This window comes from Perissodus microlepis, chromosome 4, assembly GCF_051167445.1.
Source record: "Perissodus microlepis isolate ML-2025 ecotype Zambia chromosome 4, ASM5116744v1, whole genome shotgun sequence".
NCBI lineage: Eukaryota > Metazoa > Chordata > Actinopteri > Cichliformes > Cichlidae > Perissodus > Perissodus microlepis.
Window position 1 is genome coordinate 353,458 of NC_140464.1, and position 25,212 is coordinate 378,669.

At 44.2% G+C, this 25,212-nt stretch overlaps 1 protein-coding gene and 1 pseudogene across 6 annotated transcripts in view; one reads left to right on the forward strand and one right to left on the reverse strand.

Annotated features, from left to right (window-relative positions):
• LOC146387870 (rho GTPase-activating protein 27-like) overlaps positions 1-24,319 on the reverse strand; it is a 44,089-nt gene extending 19,770 nt beyond the window's left edge. For 3 of the 5 annotated variants that reach the window (XM_084924887.1, XM_084924885.1, XM_084924889.1), the window contains exons 1-3: positions 22,141-24,319; positions 15,103-15,228; positions 13,778-14,739 (exon numbers count right to left, since the gene is read on the reverse strand). In XM_084924887.1, coding sequence (XP_084781013.1) covers positions 13,778-14,739; positions 15,103-15,133 — 993 coding nt within the window. In that variant the 5' untranslated portion in view covers positions 15,134-15,228; positions 22,141-24,319. Of the gene's footprint in view, positions 1-13,777; positions 14,740-15,102; positions 15,573-22,140 lie in introns of those variants that run through there. The other 2 variants (XM_084924888.1, XM_084924886.1) reach the window with 2 other exon arrangements.
• LOC146387871 (uncharacterized) lies at positions 10,403-11,668 on the forward strand (annotated as a pseudogene). Its single transcript, XR_014800004.1, has 2 exons — positions 10,403-10,827; positions 11,009-11,668. The product of XR_014800004.1 is annotated as an uncharacterized LOC146387871 (transcript).
• Positions 24,320-25,212: the final 893 nt, after the last annotated feature.

Sequence of the window (25,212 nt, forward strand, 5' to 3'; positions counted from 1 at the left end):
ACACACACACACACACTACACACTACACACACACAAACACACGCTCACACTACACACACAAACACACGCACACACACACTACACACACAAACACACACACACTAGACACGCACACACCACACACACACAAACACAAACACACTACACACAAACACACACACACTACACACACAAACACACACACACACTACACACACAAACACACACACACACTAAACACACAAACACACACACACTACACCCACACACTACACACACAAACACATGCACACAAACACACTACACACACAAAAACTACACACACAAACACACACACACGCACTATACACACGCACACACACACACACAAACACACGCTCACACTACACACACAAACACACGCACACACGCACACACTACACACACAAACACACACACACTACACACGCACACACCACACACACACAAACTATACACACACACACAGACTACACACACAAACACACGCACACACACACTACACACACAAACACACACACACTACACACGCACACACCACACACACACAAACTATACACACACACACACACACACACTACACACTACACACACACAAACACACGCTCACACTACACACACAAACACACGCACACACTACACACACAAACACACACACAGTACACACGCACACACCACACACACACAAACTATACACACACACACACTACACACACACACTACACACGCACACACCACACACACACAAACTATACACACACACTACACACACAAACACACACACACTACACACGCACACACTACACACACAAACACACTACACACACAAACACAAACACAAACACACTACAGACACAAACACAAACACACACAAACACACTACACACACAAAGACAAACACACTACACACACAAATACAAACACACTACACACACAAACACAAACACACATAAACACTACACACACAAACACACACAAACACAAACGCACTACACACACAAACACACACAAACACACTACACACACAAACACACACAAACACACTACACACACAAACACACTACACACACAAACACACACACAAACAAACTACACACACAAACACAAACACACTACACACACAAACACACACACAAACAAACTACACACACAAACACAAACACACTACACACACAAACACACACACACTACACCCACACACTACACACACAAACACATGCACACAAACACACTACACACACAAACACTACACACACAAACACACACACACGCACTATACACACGCACACACACACACACAAACACACGCTCACACTACACACACGCACACACGCACACACGCACACACAAACACACAAACACTACACACGCACACACCACACACACACAAACTATACACACACACACAGACTACACACACAAACACACGCACACACACACTACACACACAAACACACACACACTACACACGCACACACCACACACACACAAACTATACACACACACTACACACACAAAGCCACACACACACTACACACGCACACACTACACACACAAACACACTACACACACAAACACAAACACACAGAAACACAAACACAAACACACACAAACACATTACACACACAAACACGCACACACTACACACACAAACTATACACACACACACTACACACACAAACACACACACACTACACACGCACACACTACACACACACACTACACACGCACACACTACACACACAAACACACTACACACACAAACACAAACACACACAAACACACTACACACACACACACAAACACACTACACACACAAACACACTACACACACAAACACAAACACACTACACACACAAACACACTACACACACAAACACAAACACACTACACAGACAAACACAAACACACTACACACACAAACACACAAACACACTACACACACAAACACAAACACAAACACACACACACAAACACACACACAAACACACTACACACACAAACACAGACAAACACACACAAACACAAACACACTACACACACAAACACAAACACAAACACACTGCACACACTGCACACACTGCACACTGCACACAAACACACACAAACACACTACACACACAAACACACTACACAGACAAACACAGACACACTACACACACAAACACACACACAAACACACTACACACACAAACACACTACACAAAAAAACACACACAAACACACTACACAAACAAACACACAAACACACTACACACAGAAACACACTACAAACACAAACACACACACAAACACAAACACACTACACACAGAAACACAAACACACACAAACACACTACACACACAAATACACACACAAACACACTACACATACACACACAAACACACACACAAACACACTACACACACAAACACACTACACACACTACACACACAAACACACTACACACACACAAACACACTACACACACAAAAACAAACACACTACACACACAAACACACTACACAGACAAACACAAACACAAACACACACACACACAAACACACTACACACAAACACAAACACACACAAACATACACACATACACACACACAAACATACTACACACACAAACACATACACACTACACAAACAAACACACACACAAACACACTACACACACAAACACACTACACACACAAACACACACAAACACACTACACACAGAAACACACTACAAACACAAACACACACACAAACACAAACACACTACACACACAAACACAAACACACACAAACACACTAAACACACAAACACATTACACACACAAACACACTAAACACACAAACACATTACACACACAAACACAAAGACACACAAACACACTTCACACACAAAAACACACACAAACACACTACACACACATACAGACACACAAACACACTACACACACAAACACAAACACACTACACACACAAACACACACACAAACACACTACACACAAACACACTACACACAAACACAAATACACACACACAAACACACTACACACACAAACACAAACACACTACACACACACAAACACACTACACACACAAACAAACACAAACACACTACACACACAAATACACACACAAACACACACACAAACACTACACACACAAACACAAACACACTACACACACAAACACACACAAACACAAACACACTGCACACACAAACAAACTACACACAAACACACCACACACACACACAAACACACTACACACACAAACACAAACACACTACACAGACAAACACAAACACACACACACACACACACACACAAACACACTACACACACAAACACAAACACAGACAAATACACACACATACACACACACAAACATACTACACACACAAACACAAACACACTACACACACAAACACACACACAAACACACTACACACACAAACACACTACACACAGAAACACACTACAAACACAAACACACACAGAAACAAAAACACACTACACACACAAACACAAACACACATAAACACACTAAACACACAAACACATTACACACACAAACACACTAAACACACAAACACATTACACACAAACACAAAGACACACAAACACACTACACACACAAAAACACACAGAAACACACTACACACACATACAGACACACAAACACACTACACACACAAAGACAAACACACTACACACACAAACACACATTACACACACAAACACAAACACACAAACACACTACACACACAAACACACACACAAACACACTACACACACAAACACAAACACACACTACACACACAAACACACACACAAACACACTACACACACAAACACACACACAAACACACTACACACACAAACACAAACACACACAAACACACACACTACACACACAAACACATGCACACAAACACACTACACACACAAACACTACACACACAAACACACACACACGCACTATACACACGCACACACACACACACAAACACACGCTCACACTACACACACGCACACACGCACACACGCACACACAAACACACAAACACTACACACGCACACACCACACACACACAAACTATACACACACACACAGACTACACACACAAACACACGCACACACACACTACACACACAAACACACACACACTACACACGCACACACCACACACACACAAACTATACACACACACTACACACACAAAGCCACACACACACTACACACGCACACACTACACACACAAACACACTACACACACAAACACAAACACACAGAAACACAAACACAAACACACACAAACACATTACACACACAAACACGCACACACTACACACACAAACTATACACACACACACTACACACACAAACACACACACACTACACACGCACACACTACACACACACACTACACACGCACACACTACACACACAAACACACTACACACACAAACACAAACACACACAAACACACTACACACACACACACAAACACACTACACACACAAACACACTACACACACAAACACAAACACACTACACACACAAACACACTACACACACAAACACAAACACACTACACAGACAAACACAAACACACTACACACACAAACACACTACACACACAAACACAAACACACACACACAAACACACACACAAACACACTACACACACAAACACAGACAAACACACACAAACACAAACACACTACACACACAAACACAAACACACTGCACACACTGCACACACTGCACACTGCACACAAACACACACAAACACACTACACACACAAACACACTACACAGACAAACACAGACACACTACACACACAAACACACACACAAACACACTACACACACAAACACACTACACAAAAAAACACACACAAACACACTACACAAACAAACACACAAACACACTACACACAGAAACACACTACAAACACAAACACACACACAAACACAAACACACTACACACAGAAACACAAACACACACAAACACACTACACACACAAATACACACACAAACACACTACACATACACACACAAACACACACACAAACACACTACACACACAAACACACTACACACACTACACACACAAACACACTACACACACACAAACACACTACACACACAAAAACAAACACACTACACACACAAACACACTACACAGACAAACACAAACACAAACACACACACACACAAACACACTACACACAAACACAAACACACACAAACATACACACATACACACACACAAACATACTACACACACAAACACATACACACTACACAAACAAACACACACACAAACACACTACACACACAAACACACTACACACACAAACACACACAAACACACTACACACAGAAACACACTACAAACACAAACACACACACAAACACAAACACACTACACACACAAACACAAACACACACAAACACACTAAACACACAAACACATTACACACACAAACACACTAAACACACAAACACATTACACACACAAACACAAAGACACACAAACACACTTCACACACAAAAACACACACAAACACACTACACACACATACAGACACACAAACACACTACACACACAAACACAAACACACACAAACACACTACACACACACACACAAACACACTACACACACAAACACACTACACACACAAACACAAACACACTACACACACAAACACACTACACACACAAACACAAACACACTACACAGACAAACACAAACACACTACACACACAAACACACTACACACACAAACACAAACACAAACACACACACACAAACACACACACAAACACACTACACACACAAACACAGACAAACACACACAAACACAAACACACTACACACACAAACACAAACACACTGCACACACTGCACACACTGCACACTGCACACAAACACACACAAACACACTACACACACAAACACACTACACAGACAAACACAGACACACTACACACACAAACACACACACAAACACACTACACACACAAACACACTACACAAAAAAACACACACAAACACACTACACAAACAAACACACAAACACACTACACACAGAAACACACTACAAACACAAACACACACACAAACACAAACACACTACACACAGAAACACAAACACACACAAACACACTACACACACAAATACACACACAAACACACTACACATACACACACAAACACACACACAAACACACTACACACACAAACACACTACACACACTACACACACAAACACACTACACACACACAAACACACTACACACACAAAAACAAACACACTACACACACAAACACACTACACAGACAAACACAAACACAAACACACACACACACAAACACACTACACACAAACACAAACACACACAAACATACACACATACACACACACAAACATACTACACACACAAACACATACACACTACACAAACAAACACACACACAAACACACTACACACACAAACACACTACACACACAAACACACACAAACACACTACACACAGAAACACACTACAAACACAAACACACACACAAACACAAACACACTACACACACAAACACAAACACACACAAACACACTAAACACACAAACACATTACACACACAAACACACTAAACACACAAACACATTACACACACAAACACAAAGACACACAAACACACTTCACACACAAAAACACACACAAACACACTACACACACATACAGACACACAAACACACTACACACACAAACACAAACACACTACACACACAAACACACACACAAACACACTACACACAAACACACTACACACAAACACAAATACACACACACAAACACACTACACACACAAACACAAACACACTACACACACACAAACACACTACACACACAAACAAACACAAACACACTACACACACAAATACACACACAAACACACACACAAACACTACACACACAAACACAAACACACTACACACACAAACACACACAAACACAAACACACTGCACACACAAACAAACTACACACAAACACACCACACACACACACAAACACACTACACACACAAACACAAACACACTACACAGACAAACACAAACACACACACACACACACACAAACACACTACACACACAAACACAAACACAGACAAATACACACACATACACACACACAAACATACTACACACACAAACACAAACACACTACACACACAAACACACACACAAACACACTACACACACAAACACACTACACACAGAAACACACTACAAACACAAACACACACAGAAACAAAAACACACTACACACACAAACACAAACACACATAAACACACTAAACACACAAACACATTACACACACAAACACACTAAACACACAAACACATTACACACAAACACAAAGACACACAAACACACTACACACACAAAAACACACAGAAACACACTACACACACATACAGACACACAAACACACTACACACACAAAGACAAACACACTACACACACAAACACACATTACACACACAAACACAAACACACAAACACACTACACACACAAACACACACACAAACACACTACACACACAAACACAAACACACACTACACACACAAACACACACACAAACACACTACACACACAAACACACACACAAACACACTACACACACAAACACAAACACACACAAACACACACACATAAACACACACAAACATACTACACACACAAACACAAACACACTACACACACAAACACACACACAAACACACTACACACACAAACACAAACACACTACACACACAAACACACTACACACAGAAACACACTACAAACACAAACACACACACAAACAAAAACACACTACACACACAAACACAAACACACATAAACACACTAAACACACAAACACAATACACAGACAAACACACTACACACACAAACACATTACACACAAACACAAAGACACACAAACACACTACACACACAAAAACACACACAAACACACTACACACACATACAGACACACAAACACACTACACACACAAACACAAACACACTACACACACAAACACACACTACACACACAAACACAAACACACAAACACACTACACACACAAACACACACACAAACACACTACACACACAAACACAAACACACTACACACACAAACACACACTACACACACAAACACAAACACACACAAACACACTACACACACAAACACACACACAAACACACTACACACACAAACACACACACACACACTACACACACGCACACACAAACACACTACACACACAAACACGCGCGCGCACACACAAACTACACCAACACACTACACACACAAACACACTACACACACACACTACACACATAAACACACACACACTACACACACAAACACACGCACACAAACACACTACACACAAACAGTACACACACAAACACACACACACACGCACTACACACACGCACACACACACACACTACACACTACACACACACAAACACACACACACACGCACACACTACACACAAACACACTACACACACAAACACACACACAAACACACTACACACACAAACACACTACACACACAAACACACACACAAACACACTACACACACAAACACAAACACACAAACACACTACACACACAAACACACACAAGCACACAAGCACACACACACTACACACACGCACACACAAACACACTACACACACAAACACACGTGCATACACACACACACACACTACACCCACACACTACATACACACAAACACACGCACACACTACACACACCACACACAAACACACACAAACGCACTACACACACGCACACACACAGAGTAAAAGCAGCCAATCAGGAGAGGCTGACTTTATGACTGCCCTTTAACCAGGATGCAGAGCTTTTATTTCTGCGACTGACAGGAAGCTGGCTGACTGATGACCACAGGAGCCGGTAAAGTCATAACGGTGCAGTGTCACAGAAAAACATCCGGCTGCAGCTCATTTAGTGCAAACGCAGCAGCGCGCTCAGCCGGCCACCTCACCTGGGACACACCTGGCTTCAGGACAGCCTATGAGGAGGAAACAGCTTCAAACACGAGATGACTCAATCTGTTCCACCCTCTGGGTAAACAAACCACCTGCTGAACAACATGAAAGCAAGACACCAACTGCTAAAGGTCAAAGGTCACCCAGAAAACAGCAGAGCTGCATTCTCGATGCTCCACCAGTCAGATAAGGAAGTCCCAGAGAGCTGATCATGTGGACGCTGAGTTTCACTGAGACTCGTCAGACCGAAGACGCTGAAAACCTTTGAGTTCTGAAAGGAGCTGAAGGTCAGAAACATCTCCACGCACCAACAGTTGATTTACGGCCTGCTGCCACCCACCTTTACTGAGGCTACGTCCTCCCACCCACACTGAGACGCCATTTTGGGTCAAGGAAAATGCAGCGTGGTGAAAACGCTCCCCAAAGCAGAAACATTTGAAAACGCCGTTTTCGCAGTGTGGACAGCGAACCCGGAGACTTTTCGAAAACGATGACACATTTTAGTCATATGATGCAGTCATGTGACCAATTAAACCAAGATAGCGGAGGGCGGTACAGCAGTTGTTTTGTTTGCTCTCAGTTTTGACAGCCCTGTTAAAGATTACAGTTGTTGCCCGTTGCTTGAACACTATAAACCCATGCTTAGACTAAAGTAACACAGCTTGAAGCTTTTGTTACCAGACCTCAAACACATGTACCCATACCTTAAACAAAAGCGCTGCTTTGCACCCAAGTTGCAATTATGCAACACACTTACTCCTTTATGCAACACACATGGTCCTGCATACCACACTCTATTTCATACATAAGACACTTCGTTCAGAAAATGAAATTTCAGGGTGGCATTTGGAAAACACATGTATCCAAAATACAAAACACATCAGGTAATTGCAACCACTCAAATACTCACCTGAAGGCACTTACTTGCAAAACTGAACACCAATTAGCCAACTACAAAAAGCCCTCAGTTTAGCCAATTCAAGAACTTTGCAAGCATGGATGGAGGGAGAGCAAGAGGAGGAGGAGGAGGAGGAGGAGGAGGAGGTCGAAGAGGCCATGCACGGACCCATATTTCTGATGATATAAGAGCAACTTTGGTGGACCATGTCATCAACCATGGCCTGACTATGAGGGAAGCTGGGCAGAGAGTCCACCCACATCTAAGCCGCTTCACAGTGGCATCTGTAATAAGAACATTCAGACTAGAAAGCAGGTCTGTCTTCACCTCTCTACCTTCTACTCTACTCAGATGGTTTTCATAGCACTGTTCTACAGTATATCACATTACCATATCAAGTGTACAGGGTATTGCAGGGTGCTAATGCTCCTTTTGCAGCCAAAGTGGTCGTTTCTGTGAAACATACCATGATTACTTATATTGAAGTACAGTGTTGTACAGTGGATGATACAGTATATACAGTAAAGTACTGTAAGGAAAATAAGCAAAGCGATGACAGTATGTGGTTGTATTTCTCTAGAATGACTCGAAGACCTTCTGGGGCAGGACGCCAATGCCTGTTCACACAACAGCAGGAACTCGCCGTTGTGGACCTAGTGAGGGCAGACAATGCCATCCGTCTCCACCAGCTACGAAAGCAAATACTTGCAGACAGGCAAGTGTTCAACAACATAAACCATGTGAGCATCACCACCATCAGACGCATCTTGGGACAACACAGCATCACCATGAAGCAGCTGTTCCATTTGAGAGGAACAGTGACAGGGTCAAAGGACTTCGAGCTGAATATGTACGGGTACGTGTAACTGTCCTTTACATGGACAACACAGTATTGGTGAAATCCAGTAGCAGCTGAATATGTACCATATCAGTACCACATGGATCCATCCTGAGAGCTACACAGGTACCTGTGTGATGGGTGAGGGTCCTGTATGTGTAGCACTGTAGTGCAGTAATATGTTCTCTTTGTTTTACAGAGAATCTTGGCCATGGATGGAGCTGCACAGCCTCATGAATTCATTTTCATTGATGAAGCTGGATTCGACCTGTGCGAAACAAGACGACGGGGTCGTAATGTAATTGGCCAAAGGGCAATTGTGCACGTCCCAGGGCAGCGCGGGGGAAATATCACATTGTGTGCCGCCATAAGCCTTCGAGGGCTTCTGCATCATCATGCAAAACTAGGTCCATACAATAGCCAACATATACTCACATTTCTAGATGCTCTCCATGATATAGTTGTACAGAACAGAGCAGATCAGCCCAGGTTTGTGGTGATATGGGATCATGTCAGTTTCCATCGGGCTGCTCTGGTCCAGGCCTGGTTCTCCAACCACAACCAACTTGAAGTGGTATACTTGCCCCTTACTCACCGTTTTTAAACCCTATAGAGGAATTTTTTTCGGCTTGGAGATGGCGTGTATATGACCGCCAACCACATGCCCGCATGCCTCTTCTGCAGGCAATGGAACAGGCCTGCGGCGACATTCAGGTGACAGCAATCCATGGATGGTTTCGACATGCAAGAGGATATTTTCCCCGGTGCCCAGCGGGAGAAGACACTGCTTGCGATGTCGATGAGGTCCTGTGGCCAGACCCCAACAGACGGCGGGATCCATGAGCCCACGTATGCACAATTGTCATGATTTTTTGTGTTTACAGTATAGTGTTTTTTCTATTACTGTATTATGTTTTTTGTTTTTTTTTTGCTTTATCTGAATTCATGGTACTGCAATGTACAATATTGAGTAGGCCTATTTGCTTTTTTGGTTGTTTGTGTCTCCTGAAAATGTGCCTTCTGAATAAACAATGACAATCAAAGACTGCAGTGTTTTATATAAAGTAGACTAGTGTGTTCCCCCTGATCTGATCTGCATGTGATGCAAGTATGTGTCATTTTGTCAACAGAGTTACATTTTGACAGAGGAATGTTAGGTTTTGACAGCAGAGTTTCAATTTGGCACAGATGTGAATGGTATATTTCCCAGTGTTGTGTCATATTTACTTGTGTTTAGAATTTTGGCACAATGAGCGAAGTTTTGCAAAATGTGTTCAAGCAACGGGCAAAAACTGTAATATCAGTTGAGCTGCCAGCTCATCTTTAAACCCAAGCAGCAGAAAAAAGTTCAAACTCTGAAAACTCAAAACTTTTGCTTTAAAGGCGACACCCACACTTGATCTTCATCGTTACCTGCTGACATGAGAAAGCAATGCGAGGAGTCGGATGGTCACAGAGGTAAGAAGCAGCTGCTGCTCATCAAACACAGAAACTGAAAGATGAAGTGGCGCTAACGTGACGTTGAACATGATTTGAACTCCCCTGAGGGTAATGAGTAGGAGTGGGTATTGATTATCGATTTATCGATTAAAATCGATTCTAGCTTGGATTCATTAAAATCCTGAATCGATTTTTAAATATAATTTTATTTTGCCTGAAACGCCAGAATCTCAGGTTAAACCTCAGAAAATTTCAACAACCACCAAACATTTAAAACAGTAACTGAGAGCAGGAACACGGATTCTGCACAGAGACGTAAACACAAAGACCCGCCGATGGATCAGGATCAGTGAGATGTGACTTTCTCACCGACGGCACGGAGACGGTCGGGGCTGAAAGCCGACAGCTCGCTGACTCTGATGTTTCTGCGGGTCGAGCTTTGTGTTTACGTCCTTTTTGTGCTGATTCTGAAGCTGTTAGTTTGATCTCTAGAATCGATTCTAGAAATCAGTGACGATACTCAGCCCTAGTTAAAACCTCAGAATCACTTCTTTTATTCCAGTATTTCCACCTTAAACCCGTCTCTGCATCTAATTTATTTATCTAATTTATCTAATTTAAACCCTGAGTGTCCACAGCTCGTGTGCCCAGATCACAGCAGCTGGTCTACCTGCTCCATGACTGAAGAGCAGACACACCCACTTCATCACACACTCACTGTTGTAATTACACATCAGCGAGGAGCTCACAGCCGGAGCGAGCAAGCAGACTTTTACTAAGTAAGGCAGCTGAACGGCATGCTGGGTAGGAGGTGCTCTGTCTGCTGTAATGCAGCATGATTTAACCTTGACTGAAGACTGTTTTCACCTGCAGGTGTCGCTGCAGCGTCATCCTCTCGCAGTTTCCTGTCCGACCCTGAACACATCCTGCCAGCTGTGACATCACTACAGACCCTGAACCGTGGAAAAGCTCCCCTCAGTAACCCTGCCCGCACAAATGTCTGCTCTCTGTAGGTTTTAAGCAACTTGAGTTCAATGAAATTATTTTATACAAATAATACAAAGTTAAACTACACAAATATTTAAAAAACAGTAAATTATTAAATTTAAAACCAAAAGAAAGAAACATTAAGATCACAACTAACAAAAGCAGTAAACAAAAAATAGTTTTAAACTAAATCTTTAAACTAAGTTTTCTTTAGCTTCAGTGGGTCTGGAGGTCAAAGGTCAGCAGTTTGTTTCTGGTATGCTGAGAATTAAAAGAGGAACTGGCCTTTTCTTTTCCTCCAAAACTTGTTTCCTGTGTGGAAACTGCAGGAAATGACACGCTGCACAGGACTTTTATTTTGGAGGACTCTGTAACATGTTGTTCTTTAACCGTTCCTGAACACTTATTTTTGCCTTTGTGCCATTTTACCAATCATTTCAATAAAAGTAAAGTCCAGGTGTTGTAAAAAGATATTTGATTACATTAAAGTCAACAATCAGAGACTTTATCAAAGGGTCATTTTCATAGTCTGGTGACTTACCTGTGTGGGAGGTGGGGCTGGTGCAGCCTCAGGTGTTGCAGGCTCGACCTGTGCTGCAGGGCTCGCTCTCCCTCCGACCAGAGCCTCCAGGTCCAGGTTCAGGTCCTGGATGGACTCGTAGATGTGGTGTGAATCCTCGCCCTTCACTGAGTCCCGCCCCTCCTCACCGCTTTCCTCCACGCTCTCCTCCACGCTCTCCTCCACGCTTGCTTCTTCCTCTGCCAGCTCCTCCTCATCTGGCTCTATTGGAGACTCGTGGCCATCCGGACGTCCTGCTGGGGATGAGGACATGTTGTGGAGGCTGCTGTGGGGCGGGATCACTGGTGTCTCCACCCGGATGGGCTGGGCTTGGGGCCGGGGCACTGAGAGGGGGTCTGCCGGACTGAAGCTGGGAACGCGAGGTTTCCCGGCGTCCCTGGCGTCCTCCACGTAGCCTGACAGGTGGGGTGGCTTCTTGCCATCGGCGGAGTTTGCAGTTCTGTTGTTTGCTGTTGACCCGGGCTCTGCAGGACCAGCAGGGGCCCCAGGTAGCCGAGGTGCCGCATCTTGGAAGTCCAGCGGGACGCCAAATGTAGACATCCGATTTTCATTTTTGTGGTGCCTTTTGACCGCATCGGGTGTGAGTCTGATGGTCATGTCATCACTTGGTTTGGTTCTGGACTCTTCTAGAGGCTTTGGGATGGGGACAGGCACCGCCACAGGGATTGGAGCCACGACAGGCAGCACCAGTTCGGGACTGGGAGGATCAGCAAAGTCCAGAGGAGAGGGTAACTCCAACGGCAGCTCTTTGACGTACTTGGCCGGAATGTAAAAGGGCTTGGAGCTGCGATTCTCCTGGACCTGCCACCAGTGGTTGTTGGTCTTCGCCAGGAGGATGTAGCGCTCATTGGGTTTGATTGTGACCAGCGCCCCATCCCGACCCTCGTACTCGTACCCAAATTCCACCAGAACCAGACCCAGACCTGAAAGAAAGGATCAGACAGAGGAACAGAAAAGTTTCAAGAGGCTGAATGTGATGACACAACGGGCCACAGATTTTAGCCCAACCTTCTCAAAGCTGCTGTGTTCAGTTTTTGAGGTCAAAATGAGGTCCGGTTCACTTCCTTCTGAAGCTATATGTAGTTTTAAAGAAGGCAGATGAACTGGTCACGAGCAGGGAGATGGCAGTAATGTGAAGCACATGTGCTGTGACTGTAAACATGCAGATGCGCCAGAGCAGCGCCATCGAATGCTCCTCTACAGCTTCATCAGGTGTTAATGTGGTGATTTCATCCAATCAGAGTCTAAATAAGCTGGAGTTCACCTGCAACAGTAGGGTGACTCACCTTTGCTCTGCAAGGAGGACGTTGCTGCCATTTTGACAACCCTGGGCTTTTCAGGCCCCGCCCCCTCGGGAAGATCTAATCTGAAGGTAACTGGTCAAAGATCACTCCTGATCCTACACCCCCTTCCTAAAGGAAAAAAATAAACAAACACACAAAATAAAAACAATGCCTAGCAAACAAACAAAGATACAAACACACCTACACGGGTAGTTTTGAAAACGCAGCTGTTTCGTCCACGTAAACGCCGTTTCGAATCACCGAAAACAGAGGCACTTGTGCAGGTGAAGCCAAAGGGAAGATATGCTTCACCATATTTTCTAGTCTCTAGTCAGTGATGCTTCAGCTCCTGCTTTGCGTTTGTGTGGGAGCCCCGTGCTAGCAGTGTGTAAGTGCCCTTCCCCCTAACCCTTTTCCTTTTTTTCCTTTTCATACTGCAGCGCCCCCCTGCAAAGGCTCTGCGCCTAGGGGGCGGGCCCCACACTTTGGGAAGCTCTGCATTAACACGTTTAACAGGAATTGCAGGGGGGGGGGGGGGGGGGGGGGGCGGCGGTATGAAAAGGAAAAAATAAATAAATAAATGCTTGGACACTGCTAGCATAATGGACATGTTTGTGATGGGGCTCCCACACAAACGCAAAGCAGGAGATGAAGCATCGCTGAACATGTTTCCAAACCAACTTCATTCTAAGCCAAAGAAAATATGGTGAAGCAAATCTTCCCTTTGGCTTCACCTGCACAAGTGCCGAGGTAGGTCTCCCTGCAGGATTGGTTTCCCCTTCATCGGGAGCAGCGCTGGGCTGTTTAAATCACAGACAAACAGGATCCCACATTCTTGATTTTTAGTTCACAAACACTTGTTGTAATGACTAACTACTCCTGACATTTTGGAGATGTTAGCTCTTTATACAGTAAAGTTACAGCGGGATACAAATAACATCAGGCTGCCACAATTTGTTCAAATCACAGACAGGATCCCACAGCTGTTTATGTTTTTGAACCCATTTTGCACAGAGAGGCATTTTTTGAAAAATGTATTGATAACAATGGTGAATATTATTACACAGGAAAAAACAACTACATGTAAAATAATGACACTGTGACGCCTCTGCCTTTCTAATGGAGGGACAGTAACTGCGTGTAAAACCTGCAGACAGTCAGATTAACAGTATTTTGTCTCTATCTGCCATTCTGCAATTCATCTCATGTAAACAACAACGTGGCCACAGCGTGACGTGAAAAAAGACCATTTTTCTTGTAAAACAAAGCAAAAACCGTTTGGGAACCACTGTGTTAATGGATGAGAGCGGTGCAGAAACCACGGAGGCGTGCTGATTCAGTTGGTGTTCCTGTTCACTCAAAGCCTTCGCGTCTGTCTGATGATACCATCAGGTAGATGCTGGCGAGCTCGTGGAAACACCTGTATAACCCGTCTGTGGGCGTTTCTGTCTGATGAGCTGTGAGAGCTGAGCCAACTGTAGCACATCTACAAACCACAGTTTTGGGCGCCACCGCATTATATCAACATAGAACCGTAAGCTAACCCGGCAGACCTGCCTTTTCACTGCAGGCACAGCGAGAACATGGCTGCTGCTCACAGTCTTTGTCTTCTTAAGCACCCGAGGCTCACTTACACATTTCATGCTTTTCATCCAACATTCACACTGAAAAATGCATCAGAGAGCAAAATGCCCAAGGCTATCTGTCTTTCCTCCATGTCTGTAAGATTCTAGTTTCCCTGACTCACGTTTCTAACAGCTGTAGAACAAACGTCTCTGAATGAATGAAAGTCTCTAACACTGAGGAAAGGACAGACTGTCTTAATGGACTGAAAGCAGAGGAATGACAGTTATCAGCTCCTCTGCTTTCATGTCAGAACAGGTCAAAGTGAGGTCTGAACTCCTCCCACAGCCCCGAAGCAAAAACACTTCAGTCCACTTAACAAACATCACATTTATCTCCCAGCGCAGTGAAGGAGTTAACGCTGCTGTGTTTCATTAACCAAAGACAAACAGTTGGAACAAATCAATGGCTAAAATAGGTTAGCTCTGTTTCACACAGAGAGTCTGAGGAAGCAGACTGCAGGCTGAAGCCCGTCTGCTTTCAGTTTTTCAGTCCTTTGTGTGAAACCCTCACTGAACATTCAAGATTTATTTTTCCTCATATCCGTGTAAACTACATAAAACTAACACACGAGGACAAAAACAGTGATGAAATGTATCGACACTTCAGATAAAACGAGACGAAAACATTCTGGAGAGACGAGATCCAATCAGAACTAATTAGGTTTTGTAGAAAGGCGGGACGGTGTGGAAGTGATCCAATCAGAAGTAATCTCCTTGTACAGTCAGCTTAGATTTGATCTGTAGCCAGGAGCTCCCTGCTTCTCATGAACAGGCAACAAAACGTTGACACATTTCACATTTGATGTCCAGGACAATAAAACGTTCTCAAAGCTGAAAACACTTCAAATTTTAGTCAGCTTTAGATTGAGGCTACGTCCACAGTAGCCCGGAGAGATTTGAAAACGGCGTTTTCGTCTGGAAACGCTCCGCATCCACAGAGTTGTGCGTCCACATTGAAACGGACGAAAACGCTGACGTTCCAGTCCTGCGCATGCGTGAAACGCAAGAAGATTCGGCCTGCCTCATTTCTGTCTGCTGTTTATTTACTTTCCGGCTCTTTGACACGTCGGCAAAAAGGTTTTTAAATGGACTAACAATGAGGCGGAGTTGTTGCTGCGAGTAACACAAAAGTACAAAGTTGCAAAAGCGAGTGAGAATTAAAGAATTTGAAGAAAAGCTCTCTGGAGCACGTACAGGCTGATATTAATCTTTAATAGGGCTGTCAAACAAAACAGCTGCTGTATAATGTCCTCCGCTATCTTAGTTTAATTGGTCACATGACTGCATCACATGACTAAAATGTGAGACTCAGATTTAGCCATTCTTATATTTGCTTGTTCTTATGTTTTTGTATTTTTCCACACCTCTGTTGCTTGTGAAGCTCGCACACAAGAATTTCACTCGCGTGTACTGTACCCGTGTACCTGCACATATGATGTGAAAATAAAAGTGATTTGATGTGTCATTGTTTTCAAAAAGTCTCCGGGTTCGCTGTCCGCACTGCGACACAAGAGAACAAACAGTTTTCAAATGTATGTGTTTTCGAGTGTGTTTTGAAAACGCTGCGTTTTTCTTGAATGAAAAGGCCGTCTCAGTGTGGACGGGAGGCCAAAACAGAGAGAAAATTATGCGTTTTCAAACGAGAACGTATTAGTGCGGACGTAGCCTAAGTATGCTGCAGTCTCCTGAAATTTAGTCGACTGAAACTTGCTGTCAGAATTAACACTGCTTGTAAACTTGAGTCTATGCGGGCTGAACCCTCTGCTGAAGCCTCTGGTGGACAGTAGGGGACTGCAGGGTTTGGTCAGTGCTCATTTTTCAACCTTGGGGTGGGGGGTGGGGGGTGGTAGGTGCGACTAGAATGTACTGCACTAATAGGAGGAACAAAACTCAGGTGTGAAGCACATGCAAAGGCATTTGCGGTGATTGTGACTGAAATGATGAACCTGGACCTTCATCCTCAGCATCGAACGTCGCCACACGCAGACAGAGCTGTGATATTTGGCCATACAGGACGTAGTTTTGTCCGTCCTGAAATCTGAGGCTGAGCTGAGGAGCATGCGCTGCATTCACTACCCTGGTTTGAAGTTTGGTAGTTCACGTGCTCCCTGCCTGTTCCTTGATGGGTCTCTGCACTCGAGCAGCACCTGAGTCTGTGTTTTGATTTAATTGGACAGAGAGAAGCAGGTGAACTGCAATGCAGCAGAGGTTATGTTGACTTGGACGTCTGTCCGAGATGTAACATGCCTCGTTCAGCCACTCAGAGGGAGTGCGAGGGATCTCCTGAGCTACAGCCACCCTGTCTGCAGTACGGGGCTATTTCCCTCCCAGCAGCCTCTGAGCCAGGCATTCGCTTAGAACAATAGCAGGAGGCTGATCTCAGGGCAGCTCTGTTTACACAGGGAAGCGCCTGCACTTCCTGTCTGCTGCAAGCCCCGCCCACACAGCGGCATTGACCTCACCCCTCAATGACATCACATAACGGTGTGTTTCCTGTCTTTGTGAAGGAACAACATTGTGTGTGGGCTCACAGAGCAGCAGGACAGCCAAACATTTTCTCTGGCCCAGAGCTTTCAGCAAACATCCAATCAGCTGCTCTTTCATCAATGGACCTGGAAGCGACTGGCCTCAAACCTGTGAACTCTGGGCTCCTGTTACCCTGCTGCTACCCCACTCTTTACCCTGCTGCTACCCCACTCTTTACCCTGCTGCTACCCCACTCTTTACCCTCCTGCTACCCCACTCTTTACCCTGCTGCTACCCCACTCTTTACCCTCCTGCTACCCCACTCTTTACCCTGCTGCTACCCCACTCTTTACCCTGCTGCTACCCCACTCTTTACCCTGCTGCTACCCCACTCTTTACCCTCCTACTACCCCACTCTTTACCCTGCTGTTATTTTATTATTTTAAACTGTGTTCCACGTCAGGAGTTGCCATGTTTAGTTGCGTGCGTTGCCATACTGTGAGTGTGTGGTCACTGCAGGAGTTTCATGTGTGCAGATGTAAATAATAGAGCCCAGTGTGACGTCGCCTGCAGATTTATTTGCGGGTGTGGAATATTTCCATAATGAACATGACTTTGTACAGCGGTGGAGTATGTGACTGATTTCGTGCTGTTTTCAGTGCATCGTGTTGATTTCTAGATGAAAATCATGATTACTGATTATTATTTCTCGTGAATCGTTAGTCCGTCTTTCTGGTTTTCAGTGATCTGAGGTTTTTTTGCTGTACAAAAACCATGAAGGAATTCACTCATTCATAAACATGACCTTAAGAATCTTACTGTAATTTTGTTCATTTATTTATGACTTCAGTCATTTTTAACAATTATTATTGTTGTGTTTTTTCTCCTCTGTTTGTTTGTTGCCATTGCAAAGACAAATAAAGTTTTATTTTTGAAAACCATTGTTTTCTATTTAAACAGCTGGGACAGGTGAGTTTCAGAGACGCTGGTATGTTGGAATGCTGCTGCCCCTCCCCCTCCTCGCGCACTGTGATTGTGTCTCTGCCGCACCAGCAGGCTGGTATGTGAGACACACACACACACACACACACACACACACTGCTCTGTGTGACCACAGGAGCGAAGCATGTGAAAAAATAAACTGGAGTGTTTGTGGCGGGACACACCCTGTCCACCAATCAGAAAAGATAAAACATTTAAAGGAGAATCTGTGAGGGCCTCATCAGCCATGCGTCAAGTGACATCATACACCCAGCAGCCAATCCCAGCTCGCTTAATCTAAAGACCGTTCAACCTTTACCCCGTGTGAGAGCGGGTGTGGTCACAGCACACAGAAATAAACGAGTCCAGGTCATAAATCTGTCTGCTGGCTCCGCCCACACGAGGCTGGAACCAAACCGACGCTGACAGGAATGCACAGAGTCACACACATAAGCATCACACACTCTCAGCACAAATACACGGCTCTGACTGGCTGGCACCTGCCGCGCTCTCCTCGCACGCTGTTTCAAACCTTTCAAACTTCCTCTGTAACCTGATGGAAGGATGGCTCAGTGAGCCCCGTGAAAACAAATAGTCCCCACACACTAAAACACTGTGAGTGAGGGTTCAGGTTGAGCCCGGTTTATGCAGTTTGTGGAGAATACAGCACACAGCCCTGTGTCCAAACACAAACTAAACACATTTATCACTTATTATAACATTATTATAAACACATACTACAGTGGCAGGTTTATTTTATCTTATTATTGAGCTCTTATCTGTTCATGCAGATGTTCAGCTTCTGTTGTTTTCTGAAACATCTAAATGTAATAAACTGTATAAAAGCGAAATGCGTTCGCACCTTGTTAACATACAGAATTATAACGTGCAGAGTTTTTACCTGATGATGAACTCCAGCCTGCGACGTGGAGTCATGTGACTCGCCTCTAAAAACTTCAGTGGAAGCAAATTCTTTTTTCTCTTATTGAAGTTCTTCTCGACGTTGCACATAAACACACGATGAACATGTGTGATTTAAACATTTTAGCATTATTAAACATACAGAACACTGTTACACGTGGTTCTGTATGTTTCATGTAAGATGTGTCCCTGTGTAATAACACAAAACGTGTCTAATAAGATTCAGACATAAAACATGTGCTGTGTTTCTGTCTGTGTGTGAGGAATACAAGAGCACGTATCCAAACCCGGGTGAACCTTCTGCATGTTTACAGCCTGTCGAGGACTTTGACCACAACTTTGTAAAATGTGTTTAGCAGGTTGTTTTCAGAATAAAAGGCCTGGCTCCATTTCAGTGATGAAGGCCCTTCTTTCCTGTACCGAGCTCTTCCTTTGACTCTTTCTGTCTTTGGCTCTTCGCTTGTGATTTGTGGCGATAAAACAGTCAAAAGTGAATATTTCCGAGGCCTGTGAATGTTTACCTCCAGGTTTGAGGTGTGCATCGAACGACAACTTTTGGACCGTCCCATTTCTAACTGTAACCACCACCAACAACAGAGTTTGACAGTTACAGTAAAACCTGTTCTTATGCCCGGCGGGTTTTCAGACACACTCTCACTACGATTCTGTCATTTCTACAGATTTTTAATGAAGAGCGAATAAAAACCCTCAGTCTGAAATCAGGACACTGTGTCACACCTGGTCACACATACCAGCAACTGACACACACACACACACACACACACTGAATCGAAAAACAGACTCATATTCCCCATAACGCAGGTGTGGGACCAGGTCCCCGTGACATAGGGTTTACAAGTCCACTGGAAACGCTTTTATCTAGACAAAGACAACAATACACAAAAATGTAACAAAGCAAACGTCTTCAACTACAACTGGGTACACACACACTCACACACACACACAGACACACACACACACACACACACACACACACACAGACAGACACACACACACACAGATAAATTGAGGGTTTGTTGTGTTTTACCTGCAGTAAAAGTCAGCTCCAACCATCCTACTTCACTTTTTTCTCTTCTGATCTTGGAGGGGCGAGCCCCGATCACTCAAACAGGTTTCTCTCTCTCTCTCTCTCTCTCTCTCTCTCTTTAGCTCCGCCCTCTCTGACCTGCCAGTCCTGGCTTGTCTTCTTTCCCCTCCTTTCCTGAGATTACATCCTGTCTGCCAAAGAAGCCACAGTCAGACCCTCAGTCCTCTCTGGGCAGACCAACAGCGCCCTCTGGTGGCCCTCGCCGGTGGTTCATTATTACCCGTGCAGTGGGTACATATGTAATTATGTGATTTAAAAAAAAATGGGCACAAACAAACTGCACGCTCTTAAACTTAATCGAAAGTTCAAAATGTAAAATAACATGGACTTTCAGTGCTTTTACTCCATTTAGAACATGGAAAGTTTTTTCCTTTTAGTCTTTTTGACGTCATGTTTCATTTCCAGTGTTCCCAAATTAGCCTGGAGTAAAGAAATATTTCTGCCTGCTTACAGAGGCTGCTGCAGCCTCCAGGTGTTACTGAGCTCACTGAGCTTAAACGCTGGACTGTGAGCTCAGGTAGGTGACGACCGTCAGGCTTCTCTGAAGCTTGATCAGGAGATCACGTTAACACCAGAAGCAGGACATGGGTGAACCGTCAGGGTTTTGTTTTTAGTGGCGTGCCAAACAGACTGTTGTGTGCCCTGCCCCTGATGTTAGCCAGGTAGCTGGTGACCTGGTGGAGGTTCTGAGATTAATTAGTAAACGATTCATTTGGGAATGATTTGGTTTGATGGGCACACCTACGCTCGCTGGTAAATCATCGTGTACAACTCATGCTTCAGATGGAGGCTGTGCTGGACCTGTAAGTGTAACCGGTGTGTTCCTGCATTGTCTCCGACAGAAGGGTAGAAGGAAACACCTCCAAGTAAACAACTTGCCCGCTCCAGCTCCTCTCCCACAGGGGAACTGTAGAAAAGGGGCTGCATTTATTTTTACATTAAACATGAAGTACAAACTTACATGGAAAAAAAACACCTGACATACCTGACAATGAAAGAAAGACTTCCAAGTAACATATAAACAGTGTGGACGAGCGTGAACCAGACTCACTACACTTTCATACTAGCAAGAATGATCTTTTCATGCTAGCATTAACAATGCCTCTACACACGAGACACACACGTACTACAGCATTTAGTAAAGACAGTCGTAATGACGACAATAACGACCTAAAACACACAATGACAAACATCAAGGTGGATAAAGATATAATTTGGAATAATTCCCCCACAGGGAAATTATAGGAAAGCAGAGAGACCAAAGGGGTAGCCCAAATTTACAGGGTTGCACCAAAGAAGAAGAAAAGGATGCAGAGGCGCTCTAACTGACAATAAAGATGACTACAAACTTGGAGGTCCTAAAGGTCGGGTATACCAGGGACAAATGTGGGTTTTAGAACATATTTTGTGTAATTATAACTATATGTAATTAATGACCCAGTTGCATAAGGGTGGAGCTGATGGTGGAGCTGTAATACAGAGTTTGGGTCACAGAGGCAGAGATCATGTAAAACAAGTTTATTGTGTAACTTGTGGGGATAGGTTAACTGGATAATCCAAATTGCCACTAGGTGTGAATGTGCGAGTGAAAGTGAGTGCGAATGGTTGTCTGTCCCTGTGTGTTGGCCCTGCGACAGACTGGCGACCTGTCCAGGTGCACTGCGCCTCTCGTCCTATGACAGCTGGGATAGGCTCCAGCGCCCCCCGCGACCCTGAAAAGGATAAGCAGAAGCGAATGGATGGATGGATGGAAGTTTATCGCTTATTTATCAATAAACAAACATGGATTTGTATTTCGTGCTGATGAACGTGGCGCTGTGGGAGCTGAGAGCGTCGTGACGCTTCTGGAGCCTCAGGCGAAGACCCGTCATCTCAGATCTGAAACAGAGAAACAGTCGAATAATCACAGAGTCACATGATCACTCTGTAATGCTGGTTCTGGCGTGTTTCACAAGTTCACACACCACTCCTCACCATCGTCATGAAAAATTAAAAGTTTTACCAAATAAAGGTAATTTTTTTAAATGTTCTCTTAAAAAAATAACGAAATCATTCTTCTTGCTTCAGCTCGTGCTCTGCTGCTGTCTCAGTGTGAGTGAAGTGAGGACATTTCTACAGCTTCATTTAGAAAGAGCAGGTTCATCACCTCCCATGTTGATATCGGCCAGATGCTCAGTCAGATGCTCAGCCAGATTGTTCCTGGCGATGGCCCTAAAAATCTTAGTGGTAATGACCACGGCCTGATGGGGGCGATGCTGCACCATCAGATCCACAGTTTCATGTCGGTCTGCCCTCTCCCGCTGGAATACAGGTATATCCCGCATCCTGAGTCCCAGTTGAAACTCGTAAACTGCTCCTCAGTCAGTCTATTCAGCTCTTCCAGGAGCAGTATCTTGACCTGTGCCCTGTTAAAAATCACACAACTTTAGATTCCTGCAGAAGAAAACTGGAAAAGCATTAAAATAATTCTGTTTTCCTCTAAGACAGACACTTCCTCACAGCCAATCACATAGCAGCGATCAGGAACGCCTCCTAATGTCAGGAAGTGAAACAGGAATGGCCTGCAGCGCTCTACAAAGGTGGATGGTCGTCTTATAGAGATAAGGGTGATTTCAGAAAGCATGAACGTAAACTGAGTTGCACACACACAACAACATAACCACAAACACCCTCCCCCACCCTCTTCAGCAAGCTTCAGAGAATTTTCCAACAACTTCCTCCTCGTAGAAACGCCGAAGAGTTTCAGGAAGCAGACGAGCGTGAACGGATCGTCACGCTGATCGTGCAAATAGTTTAAGGGTTCATACAGGAAGTTTCACTGGCACATGTTTATCCTAATCACATCCATAAGAAGGAAGGAGGTCGACAGTCAAGCAGAAGTCTCATTAAAAGTTCTTTAAACTTTAAACACTTGTGCTGCGTCCGCTCGCTCTGAAGAAGACTTCCTTCTTCCTGCTAGCTCTGTGACGTCAACACGCAAGGACTCCTGGGAATTTGCCCCGTATGCCCGGA